We start from the raw sequence: 12,116 nt of genomic DNA on the forward strand, positions 1-12,116 counted from the left end.
CTGCAATGTTGGTTTCACTAGCGCCGCTTAACAACAAGGAAAAAGAAACTATTAAGTATCGCTGAACATTTTTTCCGAACTTATTAGTTTATGTACCTGTTTTTTTTTTTTTTAGGGGAAAACATACTGTCATCTACCTTTTCAAGAATAAACTAATACCTGTCTTAGGTCTTAGGTTTTGTGGTTTTGTGAAGATCACATTAAGCATTTCAAGCAGTTTGACATATGGCAAATGCTCAATAAATGTTATGTTAAGGTATCATTATCCATGAAGTTTGTGCTTCAAATAAATTTTATTTATTTATTTATTTATTTAACGTTTATTAATTTTTGAAAGACAGAATGTGAGTGGGGGAGGGACAGAGAAAGAGAGAGTCACACGATCCGAAGCAGGCTCCAGGCTCTGAGCTGTCAGCACAGAGCCTGATATGGGGCTCGAACCCACAAACTATGAGATCATGACCTGAGCTGAAGTTGGACACTTAACCCACTGAGCCACCCAGGTGTCCTGAAAATAAACTCAAATGGTAAAATATTTATTGAATGCATAATTGTACTACGGTGTTGTGGTAAGAAAAAAGAAAAAAAAATCAATCTTGTTTCTGCTAAGACATTACAGTCTAAGATATATAATGCCAATGTTCACATTTATGCAGGCAGGAAAGTGAAACAAATCATTGTTATAATCACAACCATGTCATTTAAGGAGAAGAGACAGTTTAGGAAGGTTTATGGATCTAGAAAGCACCTGGAATTAGAAAAGAGAATTCTCTTTTCAAAGAGAATATGTCAAAATGATCAAAACTTTCTGGGTTTAAAAGTCAATAGAATGAGTAATTCTGAAAAGAATGGCTATGCTTCTGTCAGTTTAATAGTCATTTAATATCTAAAAAATAGTGACTTCTTACTTTGAGGAAATTTTTTTCCTGGTAAATTGTATGCACTGTAACTGGCACTTAAGAGTTATGCAACACTTAACTTGTAGGGTGGTTCCATTATTAGCAATTAAGTACAAATGGTAAGAATATTTTTCATAACACTCTGAATCTCCATATGCTTTCCATCTAATTCTCTAAGAAAGGAAAGAAAGCAAGTCAGAATTATAAGAGGGGAAGGCTTTTTTTCCAATTACAAAACCTACGGTGAGTGAGTGTGACAGATATCTAAAACATGAGGAAAATTAGTTGATCACTACTTCCTTTTATCATTGAGATCCAGTTTTTCTAACTCTATTGTCTTCAAAACAAACCTACTTTTTCAATTTAATCCCAAGTAACACTTCAAAGCTATTTAGGAGAACTGAAATCGTAAAAGGCAACTGATTTCGTTTTATACATCTAATCAGTGAAAACACATATTGTAACATTCCAGTGACAAAAGATAAGAAATACTACCTTTCCTGTTTTTCACAACAAAAAAACTGAGATGGCAAAAAGAAACATAGGAACAGACTTTAAAAGGTACATATTTCCACAGGGCATTTAAAGCGGATTGTCTCTAGAACTCTATGATGCTTTGTGGGTAGCAAGTAAGGAAGACTTTGTCACAGGTGATGTTAATCAGAGCTGCCTTTTTATTGAGCACCTCCTTGGTGCTGAACACACCCTACATACCTCATTTCACACAAATGTCAAGGCATTTTTGCAAGGTAGTTATTCTTTTCTTTTTTTTTTTATGTTTATTTTTGAGAGAGAGTGCAAGCAGGGAGGGGCAGAGAGCGAGGGAGTCACAGAATCCGAAGCAGGATCCAGGCTCTGAGCTGTCAGCACAGAGCCCAATGCAGGACTTGAACCCATGAACCATGAGATTGTGACCTGAGCCAAAGTCAGATGCCCAACTGACCGAGCCACCCAGGTGCCCCTCAAGGCGGTTATTCTCATCCTCCCATTACAGGTAAGGAAACTGAAGTTATGTGAATAAACAAGCAAGGGTTCAAACTCTGGATCCAAAATTGATTCTCTTTCCATACCATGCCAGACTAAGCCTTTCTATTGCTATGAATAATGTCATTTTAAATATTAAGAAAAGCATCATGGAATAAGAGCACATTTTTTCAGGCCTCACAGGAGTTACAAAAATGAATTAAAGTCCCTGCTCCCAAGGGATCTCAATTAAGTAGGGGATAGAATTTAGATCATAGTAAATGCAATGCAAGATGCACAGGTGCTGTGAGAATTCAGACCACATGTTTCACTCTAGAGACTGAAAGTGGGTTACCAGTTAGTTGCCAGTGCACATATTCTAGCTGAACAGAGCTGAGGGCATAAGCTTAGATAGATACCTGTTGACACAAGAACAGGTTCATGCATGATTTTGGGTAGAATTTTGTATTGATTTTTGCTTGGATGACATGTGGCTGTTAGGAGTTTCTTATGAGAAATGTGCTACATTTGATAAGACAAATTCTTAGAATAAACCAGAAGGCTCTTGCTCCACTACTGTATATGAATATCACTAAAATAGCCCTTACACCACAGCATTCCTCGGCTCCCCATGTTCTTCGCAAGTGTCTCACTTTTCTCCATTCTTTTCCCTTCGCATGGCCCCTCTGCTCACACCTACGTGGGCAAACACCCAGGCCTGGAGGATAGAACTTTCTAATCAGCATCACTCCCACCCCTGATTCTAGTCTCAATTTTAAGAAATTCAATATAAACCATTCATGTTGGCTTCCAAGGTAAGATTTCTTCACTATCATTATAGGATGGTTTAATTATAACAACATGAAGAGAGTAAAGGTAATTTCTTCCTACAAACATTAAATTGAAATGTGAAAAGTCCACAGATCAAAGTACAGAGAAATTAACTGGAAAAGTTCCAGGAGTTTAAAGCAATTCATACTTTCATTATTCTCCGAATTCTCTTGCTCTTGCTGAGATGGTACAGTCACTCTAGTCTCTTGTCTTTGATTCGTAAATTGCGTTAGCAACAAACCGAGTCTGTTCTCTCTTGGTTCAACATTTTATTTTTATTGAAAAAAGTACATTTAAAATTGCCTTCGTGCAAAAAAATGAATAAAAAAAATTGCCTTGGTGCCTGAGTCATTCATTTGATTAAATTAACCCAATAATACTGTTAAAACTACCTTAAAAAAATACACACTAACAGAAATATCCTATTCTTCTTTTCAGCTAAATGATCAATTTAACAAAGTAACACTCAGAAAAAATGTGTATGTTAAGATTTAGATTTTGTAATTTATTTTAAAAAATGTAAGCTGCCAAGCCCAAATGTGTACATAATATTATTTACTTAACTATCACAATGAAAAGCCGTATGGATTTGTAGTAATTTGGAAATAGAATATCACAGGAGGACACTTCTTTGTTTTTATATTACTTTTTAAATTTTACTATAAATGAGTGAGAGCTGTGTAGTTACAAAGCCTTAGTCTCATGTTTAGAAATTTCCTTTGGATTATTTAAGCTAATTTCCAAAGCTTTATTAAGAAGAGAATGTAGGACTGGATGGATTAAAGAATTCAGTTGAGAACACAGTACAAATTATTAAAATATTCACCTGCTTGTCAAATTGGCACATCTTACTGAATTTATAGGGTTATTAACTCTGCAAGGTAAAGTCATTAATTCCTTTCTTTGTCAGGACACTGTGACCTCTTACATAAATAACTCTTCCAGTGGAACACAAAGCATCTGTCAGTGCCCTGAAAGAGTTAATGCTCGACTGTCAGACAAACTCTTTTAAATAGGCCATTTACACACATGCAGCTTCTTTTTAATATGGGAGAAACTTTTTGTGTTGTTTTATTATGAGAGAAGGAATGTGAATGTCATTTTATACATCTATATCTATGTTACATATAACTCATGTTTTTATGCATGTGTGTATGGAAGGCATCTCCAAACACAAGGTTTACTCATGTGACTAAAATATCATCATCATCATCATCAGTGTAATCCCCTATCTTGCAATGAGGGAAATATTAGGATTTCAGGTCCCTTAATATATGTAAAACAATGACAAGATGCAGAAGTTTGGAATGAGAACTTAGATTTCGTCTAGATGTGACAAGCCTTTCATTCGACAGCACGATCATTAAAGTATAATAAAATAGAATAAATCACTTGTAAATAACTGCGGATGAAGCCAACCAAAGTTTGGGGATCAGAATTCCAAATCAATTAATTATAAAAATAATGCTAACACACAAAAGCAAGCATGAAAGAAAATATTTGTTCTACATTTTGAAATAGACAACTAATGAATACAGACATTTTCCATCACTGAGTCACTGGACTCATTACAATGAAATTTTCATCCTGAAGTACATACAGCTTAGGAAGGTATACACTATATTGGAGTGTGTAATTCACACATTCATTTTTCACTTGACTGAAGTCTCGTGTCTTTGACTTCTTCCAAAATCTGGCTTGATGAGCAGATTCTCATGAATTACTCTTCTGTAGAAGGATTATAGAGGGGAAAAAAAGCAGTAGTATGGGACATAGTTATATTTAAGCACAATCGGAAATGAATACATAAAATATATTTTAGAATTCTACATTCTCACAGAGCTGTTCTTGAACATAATAATTAGGGAATGAAAGGAATTTTCTTTCAGATTAGCACTATTAGAATAATATGTAGAGAAAGACAGAATTTTTTAGAAAATCTATTCCAAAAGCCTTAGATAAGGCACAAACGTAATTACTCTGCTCCTAATTTCTACAGAGATGAGAAACTAACACAGAACTTGTGTAGGAGCCGAGTACAGTGGGAAGGCAGCAAATGATAAGTGAATTGAATTAACATATATGTCTTTGAATCTAAAGCAACCTCCCTAGTCTATAATCTCTCTTGAGAATAACTTTTTTCTTTGGACATAAACAAGAAGTCTGTACAACAACTCATTGCTAGATTTCTCTCTGATACTACCACATGGGAAAAGGGTGCTGGATTGGTCTCCTTCATCAAATCTGACCCTCCACCTTTCTTGGCTAGAAAGTTGGATTTATGTTACTGCTGGAGAGTGTGTTAAATGGATGAGAAGAGTTTTGCTCTTATTAAAACAGAGTGTTTTCCACAGTTTTCTTCTATTTGGGTATAATGGGAACTGTGTATCCCAAACATTTTCCCGTGAGAAACGAGCTGATGGAGTCACATGCGCCCACCACCATGGACAGCGAACTCCGACTCACTTATTCTCCTTCCCCATCAGGCATAAACAATGTGCAAATTCAAGGGGGGTAAAGCAGTTCATACTTTACACTCTAACATTTCTAGCTCTTGTTAAGAAGGCATTGTCACTCTACTGTCTCTTACTGCCTTTGACTTGTACATTTCTTTGTAGCAGGATTCTATGAAAACAGGACTAAAACATTTTTTAATAATTGTGTGTGTTTCTCAATGTTTCCTGTGAGATGGATCAGATTTTATAACCCATTTCACTGACTTACTAAGACACATTTAATAACCTCATTTGCACAAATAGGGGGAAATAAAAGAAGCCTGAAATTTGGCTCATCTGACTTGCCACTGGTTCTTTTCACTGTCTTTCCATATATTTGAGACATGAATTGAGAACCAAAGCATTAATCTTGCTAATATAGAAACGCACATAATTCCTTGAGTACAGCATATTCTGTCTTCTTCCATGCCTCTTGTCATATTGTCCTTCAGCCTGGAACTGCCTTATCTTGCCCTGGGTAATGTTCATCTCTCTTTTTTTTTTCTTTTCTATTTTTTTATTTAAAAAAATTTTTTTTTAATGTTCATTTATTTTTGAGACAGAGAGAGACAGAGCATGAATGGGGGAGGGGCAGAGAGAGAGGGAGACACAGAATCGGAAGCAGGCTCCAGGCTCTGAGCCATCAGCCCAGAGCCTGATGCGGGGCTCAAACTCACAAACCGTGAGATCGTGACCTGAGCTGAAGTAGGACGCTCAACCGACTGAGCCACCCAAGCGCCCCAAGTTCATCTCTCTTTTAAGATGGGCCCCAGGTGATTCTGTCTCCAGAAGCCTCTGCTACCTACTCCAGTCTCTTTAGATGGTATTGCCCCTAATACCTTAATATTTGTTCACTGCAATGACCACCTTTCACTAGATTCTCAGCTTCTAAAGGGTAGAGACATTCACTGGTAAATCTAATTAAGTGTGGTGCCTAGCCCACAGTAAGCATTTGGTAAATATTTGTTACACTTAAACTAACAATGGTATTTTAATGTGCTTTGGTGGATTAAATTGTCCCAAACTTTTGCAGACTATTGTACAGAGAGACTCAATATTGTATAGAAAGAAATGGCAGAGGAAATGCTAAACACTAAATTGGTCACCAAAATACATCAGTAGTTAAAAGCATATAGCAATAGAGTAACAAACAAAATTAGGCTTTGGGTGGTAATTGCTCCATTTTAGAAATAGCATCGAAACATTTTTTTGAAACCATGCACAATGTAGATTAAAAAATACACATGTTAGTTCCACCTGCAAGTCTTATAACAAGGTAGCCTAAGTAAATTAAGTAAATCTGGCACATGACTGAAAACTTTAAGTATAGGCAGATTGGGTTTTATTAATCCTTTTAGCTGAGAACTTTGTATGTGACATTTAAAATTTTTTTTAATGTTTATTTATTTACTTTTGAAGGAGAGAGAGACAGAGCACAAACGGGGGAGACAGAGAGAGAGAGAAGGAGACACAGAATCTGAAGCAGGCTCCAGGCTCTGAACTGACAGCACAGAGCCTGATGCAGGACTTGAACTCATGAACCATGTGTGAGATCATGACCTGAGCTGAAGTTGGATGCTTAACCGACTGAGCCACCTAGGTGCCTCCTGTATATGCCATTTACTCTACATAGCATGACCTTCCTGGGACTAAGTAATTACGTGACAACCATGGTTAAGCTTTAAGAGCAATCCACAAGATAACCTGACAAGGCAAGTCCTGCTTATAGGTTATGTAGCTGGAGCGAATCTTTAAAACTTCCTTTCCTCACTCCAAAGTCTAGGAAACCTAGCAAGGCCTTTGAAGATAGGTGCTTGGTCCCAGGTTAAAACTAGAATCCAAAAATTTACAGGTCTTCAGTTCTGTCATAATTTTTTATAATTATGGAAAAACCCCAGTCAGTTTTGCAGAAGGCAGAGTCAGGTCCTCTTTGCTTGAGTCTTAAAGCCCATTTCACAGAGATTTGTTCTTGGTGGACATCTCCCAAAATAGACATCACTTGGGTTTATGCTTCAGGCAACATTTAATAGGAACTATGCACTTAATTATAGAGGTTGTACAAGAGGTCATAATGAATAAAATAAATGAAATTGGCTTGGTATTTAAACCAATAGCTCAGGCTGCAAGCACTCCTCGACTCTTATGAATTAATTGCTCTCATGCTGGTATAGACACTCCAGCATTTTTACAGTTTATATTTTTTTCTGTAAGGGAGCATTAATATTTGGATGTTTTAAAATGTACAAATCTCCCACTTTTTAAAGTTGGCAATTAATGCTCTTTTAAAAAACCACTGTGTGAGTTAATACTGTTCTATGTAGGGGTACCTGGGTGGCTCAGTCAATTTAGCATTTGACTCTTGATTTCGGCTCAGGTCGTGATCTCAGGGTCTTGGGGTCAAGCCCTGCATGGGGCTCTGGGCTGAACATGGAACCTGCTAAAGATTCTCTCTCCCTCTGCCCCTCTCTCCTGCTCAGGTGATATCTCTCTCTTAAAAAAAAAAATACTGTTCTTTGTGAAAAAAATTGACCTGCAGTTTTCCACATGTTGTGTATCTACATAGCACCTGCAAGTGGAAAAACAGGGGGCCAGGTGACTAGCCAGTTGTGTAGAGGAGGTCATTTGGCCATGGAGCCTACATTACTTATTAGAGCTAACAGGCATGAGCATTTACTATGGCCAAGAACTGTTCTCAATGCTTTACTTGTTATAGCTCATTTAATCCTCATAAAATTCCATGAGGTCGACATTATCATTATGTCATTATTAAATTATCTCCACATTAACTACCATTATCTCCATATTAGTAGCTTCTTCATGGTTACGTAGTTAGTAAGTGTTGGGAGTATGGATTCAAACCCACGTCTGGCTGCAGATCAGGGGTTATTAAATTGTATCCTCTATAGGGCCTCCTAAATATAACTTTGCAGTTTGGAAAATGAAAAGTATTCAAAAGATCTTAAATTTTGCTTTTAGTTACAGTATTTGTTTTATCTTGTTTTTTAAAATGTTATTTATTTATTTTGAGAAAGAGAGAGAGAGCACAAGCGGAAGTGGGGGAGGGTCAAAGAGAGAGGGAGAGAGAGAGAATCCCAAGCAGGCTTCCCACCAGCAGTGCAGAGCCCAACTCGGGGCTCCACCTGAGCAACCGTGAGATTACGACCTGAGCTGAAATCAAACGTCAGACGCTTAGCCAACCGAGCCACCCAGGTGCCCCTGTTTTACCTTTTTTTTTTTTTAAAGATACTTTGTGCCTAAGGGATAATTTCATTATGCTGAAGACAGATGTTCACATAAAAAAATCTTACAGAAGTAGCATCGATAAAGTAGAATACAAATGAATCTTACTTGGGCATACCTTTCCCAAATCAGAAGTAACTAATTTTTTTTTTTCCCTCACCAAAACGCAAAAGGCATTAAGAATATTAGCACCAACCTGGATTTCTTGTTTCTATAGAACTTTCAGGATCTGCCTCCTCTGGTTGTGCAGTTTGCAGGGGAGATGGAGTTTTCTATGAATAAAAACCAGATAAATATTAATGTCACAATTTTCTAAAGTTAAGACCTTATAAAGAAAATGCCTCAAGTTAAAAATATTTTGGGGGGTGGGGCTCCTGGGTAGCTCAATCGGTTAAGCTCCTGACTTTGGCTCAGGTCATGAACTCGATGTCCATGAGTTCGAGCCTCATGTAGGGCTCTGCGTCGGGCTCTGTGCTGACAGCTCAGAGCCTGGAGCCTGCTTTGGATTCTGTGTCTCCCTCTCTCTCTGCCCCTCCTCTGCTTGCGCTTCTCTTTCTCTCTCAAAAATAAATAAACATTTAAAAAAATTTTTTTTAATATTTTTTGGGGCTGAAGTTTGTTTCCTTTTGATTAATATGTGCTTTGTAGAGGTTATTTTTGGAAGAATTTATGGTTTCATAGATATCTACAAACTTTGATTTCAATTTGTATTTGTCTTTCTAAATAGTATTTGATGTTTCCATAGGTGAATTATTACCCCAAACATTGACTCTCATATTTCCATGCTGTAATGAAAAGCTAAAATGGACATTTTTTTAAAAAAAGAGGTAAGGGAGCCCCTGGGTGGCTTAGTTGGTTGAGGGTCAGACTCTTAATTTTGTCCCAGGTCATGATCCCAGGGTCGTGGGATCCAGCCCTGCATCGGGCTCTGCACAGAGTGTGGAGCTTGCTTGAGATTCTCATTCTCTCTCTCTCAGATCAAAAACAAAAAAGAAGTAAGGTCTCTTAGCATATTGGACATGATCCAATTTTTCTATATACAAATAGAATATTTTCTCTGAATTTTGCCAACTAAGTATTTTATTGATTGTTTTTAGGTTTTAGATCGCCAGCCAAGAGAGAAGACAACTCATTTTGCCATATATGCCCAAATACAAGGAGATGATTTTCTCCCAATATTTATCCTGCAGACAAGAGGAGTCATCTTGCATTCAAGTCTCTACAAAATTTCTCACATTACAACAGGCACTCTCAATTACTTTTATTAAGAAGTATTATTTAGACAAGATACATTTACATGGAGTGTTTATAATCCATCATAGGTTTGGATCATTACAGAAGTCACCTAATAGAAGTTGTTAAAAAAGAGGGGCGCCTGGGTGGCGCAGTCGGTTAAGCGTCCGACTTCAGCCAGGTCACGATCTCGCGGTCCGTGAGTTCGAGCCCCGCGTCAGGCTCTGGGCTGATGGCTCGGAGCCTGGAGCCTGCTTCCGATTCTGTGTCTCCCTCTCTCTCTGCCCCTCCCCCGTTCATGCTCTGTCTCTCTCTGTCCCAAAAATAAAAAAAAAAAAAAAAAAAAAAGTTGAAAAAAAAAAGAAAAAGGCAGGGGTGCCTGGGTGGCCCAGTCAGTTAAGTGTCCAACTTGGCTCAGGTCATGAGCTTGCCGTTTGTGGGTTTCAGCCCTGCGTCTGGCTCTATGCTGACAGCTCAGAGCCTGGAGCTTCAGATTCTGTGTCTCCTGCTCTTCTCTCTGCCCTTCTCCTGCTCACACTTTGGCTCTCTCACTCTCGCAGAGAAAATAAATAAATAAATAAACATTAGAAAAAAAAGAAAAAAAGAAAAACGCAAAGGAACTTAATGTGAATTTACTATCAGTCTTGTTACACCCCTGTCATAGCAATGTTGTAACCCTTCTAAATAAGCCTTTTTAAAAAATATATATAGTGGTTATGGTGTGGAGATCACAAAGAGAGATCAAGAGCAGAGGATGAATGAGAACTCAACCGTACCATTCTTTTGTGACTAGGTCTTTAATGATCTAGGATCACAGTTCTAATTATAGCAGCATAGACACACACAAATGTATCTTAAACATCTTAAATAGAAGGGGCCCCTGGGTGGCTCAGTCCTTTGGGCAGCTGACTTCTGCTCAGGTCATGATCTCATGGCTCGTGAATTCAAGCCCCGAGTCGGGCTCTGTGCTGACAGCTCAGAGCCTGGAGCCTGCTTCGGATTTTGTGTCTCCCTCTCTCTCTACCACTTCCCTGCTCACACTCTGTCTTTCTCTGTCTCAAAGGTAAATAAACATTAAAAAATTTTTTTTTAACATCTTAAATAGAAAGTTATAGTAAAGGTTATGTGCTTTGGAATGCTGTATCATATGGACATAAAGTTAGCTTTTGTGATGAAGAAAAGAAAGTCACTCATGCTGGAAAACACACAGATGGAGTTTGAAAAATTTGTATAAAGAAATATGACAATGCCTCTCACCTTAAAAAAAAAAAAAAAGAAATATGACAATGAAAACCAGCAAAAGTGTTAAACATATGTAAATATATCATGTTATTTTAAATATTTTGCACACACAAGTTAAAGTATATACTACAATTAGAAATTTGACTCTTTCATCTCTACGCATCAAAGTATATTAAATCAAGTGAGACAAAACTTTATAAAATTTTTCATTGGGAAATGGAGGATAGTTTTACATTTCAGCTTCCTCTATAGGGCAAATGCAAAAAAAAAAAAAAAAAGTGTCCAGTTGAAAAAGATGGAATGAAATTTTGTGTCTCTTTGACTTGAATTGCACTCAGAGGAAGCGCACGTATAGCAAAATTAAAAACTGAATCTCACCTTTGCTGGTTGTTTAATACAGAAGGCAATTGAGAGGATAGTTCCGATGATACCAACCATTACTGCATACACAATCCCTGTTATCTCTATGGGAGAAAAAGAGAGCAGAAAATTGCAGAAATATGCAATAAGCTACCACAAAGCAACTGAAAAATAAAGCAGGTAAAATCATGGTAGTATTACTTTGTGTTTTTACAGAAAATTTATTAATATACTTTTAAGTATATTTTACATTTTAGAAAATTAGGTTTCCACAGTAACCATGTGGGAGACGGGAACTTTGAGTGCTAAAGTCTTTGTCCAAGGTCACACATCTAATGACAACCAAGACTCAAGAGTTCCAACTCACCTCCATTTTTCTACAGGACCTCACAGGCATAATTATGGATAAGAGCTATGTGGACATTCTACCTTGATATGGAAAAAACCCACAAACTCTTTCACAGTTTCAAAGTTATGAGAGAAAACAGTGTCTAAACTATACTATATGCTAATATAATATATCATGTGCACACTGATTAGTATATTTCTAATGTAATAGACAAACTATATGACATTGTAAATATACTAAAAATATTTTTCAAATCTTTTACTTGTTGAGAATGAAACACAATTGAAGTTACAGTTTCTTGCGTATTCATTCATATTTAAACTGCTTTCAAATGAGGTAAATAGAACTGAAGGCAAGACATAGAAGTAAAATGGCATATCTATTTGGCTAATTTATACTTAAAAGACTTATTATTGATTGAAAAAAAGGTAAAAGTGTTTTTTCCTGTCCCTGGTGTTGTCCAGCTTCCTGTCTATTTAGCTTTAATTCATGAATAGGGATTCG

The 12,116-nt window shown here is 37.0% G+C and overlaps 1 protein-coding gene across 1 annotated transcript in view; it reads right to left on the bottom strand.

Annotated features, from left to right (window-relative positions):
- Positions 1-3,171: 3,171 nt before the first annotated feature.
- Positions 3,172-12,116, bottom strand: part of GYPA (glycophorin A (MNS blood group)) — a 36,580-nt gene continuing 27,635 nt past the window's right edge. The window contains exons 5-7 of the mRNA XM_060654077.3: positions 11,282-11,367; positions 8,625-8,700; positions 3,172-4,421 (exon numbers count right to left, since the gene is read on the bottom strand). Of these exons, the coding sequence (XP_060510060.2) occupies positions 4,414-4,421; positions 8,625-8,700; positions 11,282-11,367 (170 nt within the window). The 3' untranslated portion in view covers positions 3,172-4,413. The remainder of the gene's footprint in view (positions 4,422-8,624; positions 8,701-11,281; positions 11,368-12,116) is intronic.

Source organism: Panthera onca, chromosome B1, assembly GCF_046562875.1.
Source record: "Panthera onca isolate mPanOnc1 chromosome B1, mPanOnc1 haplotype 2, whole genome shotgun sequence".
NCBI lineage: Eukaryota > Metazoa > Chordata > Mammalia > Carnivora > Felidae > Panthera > Panthera onca.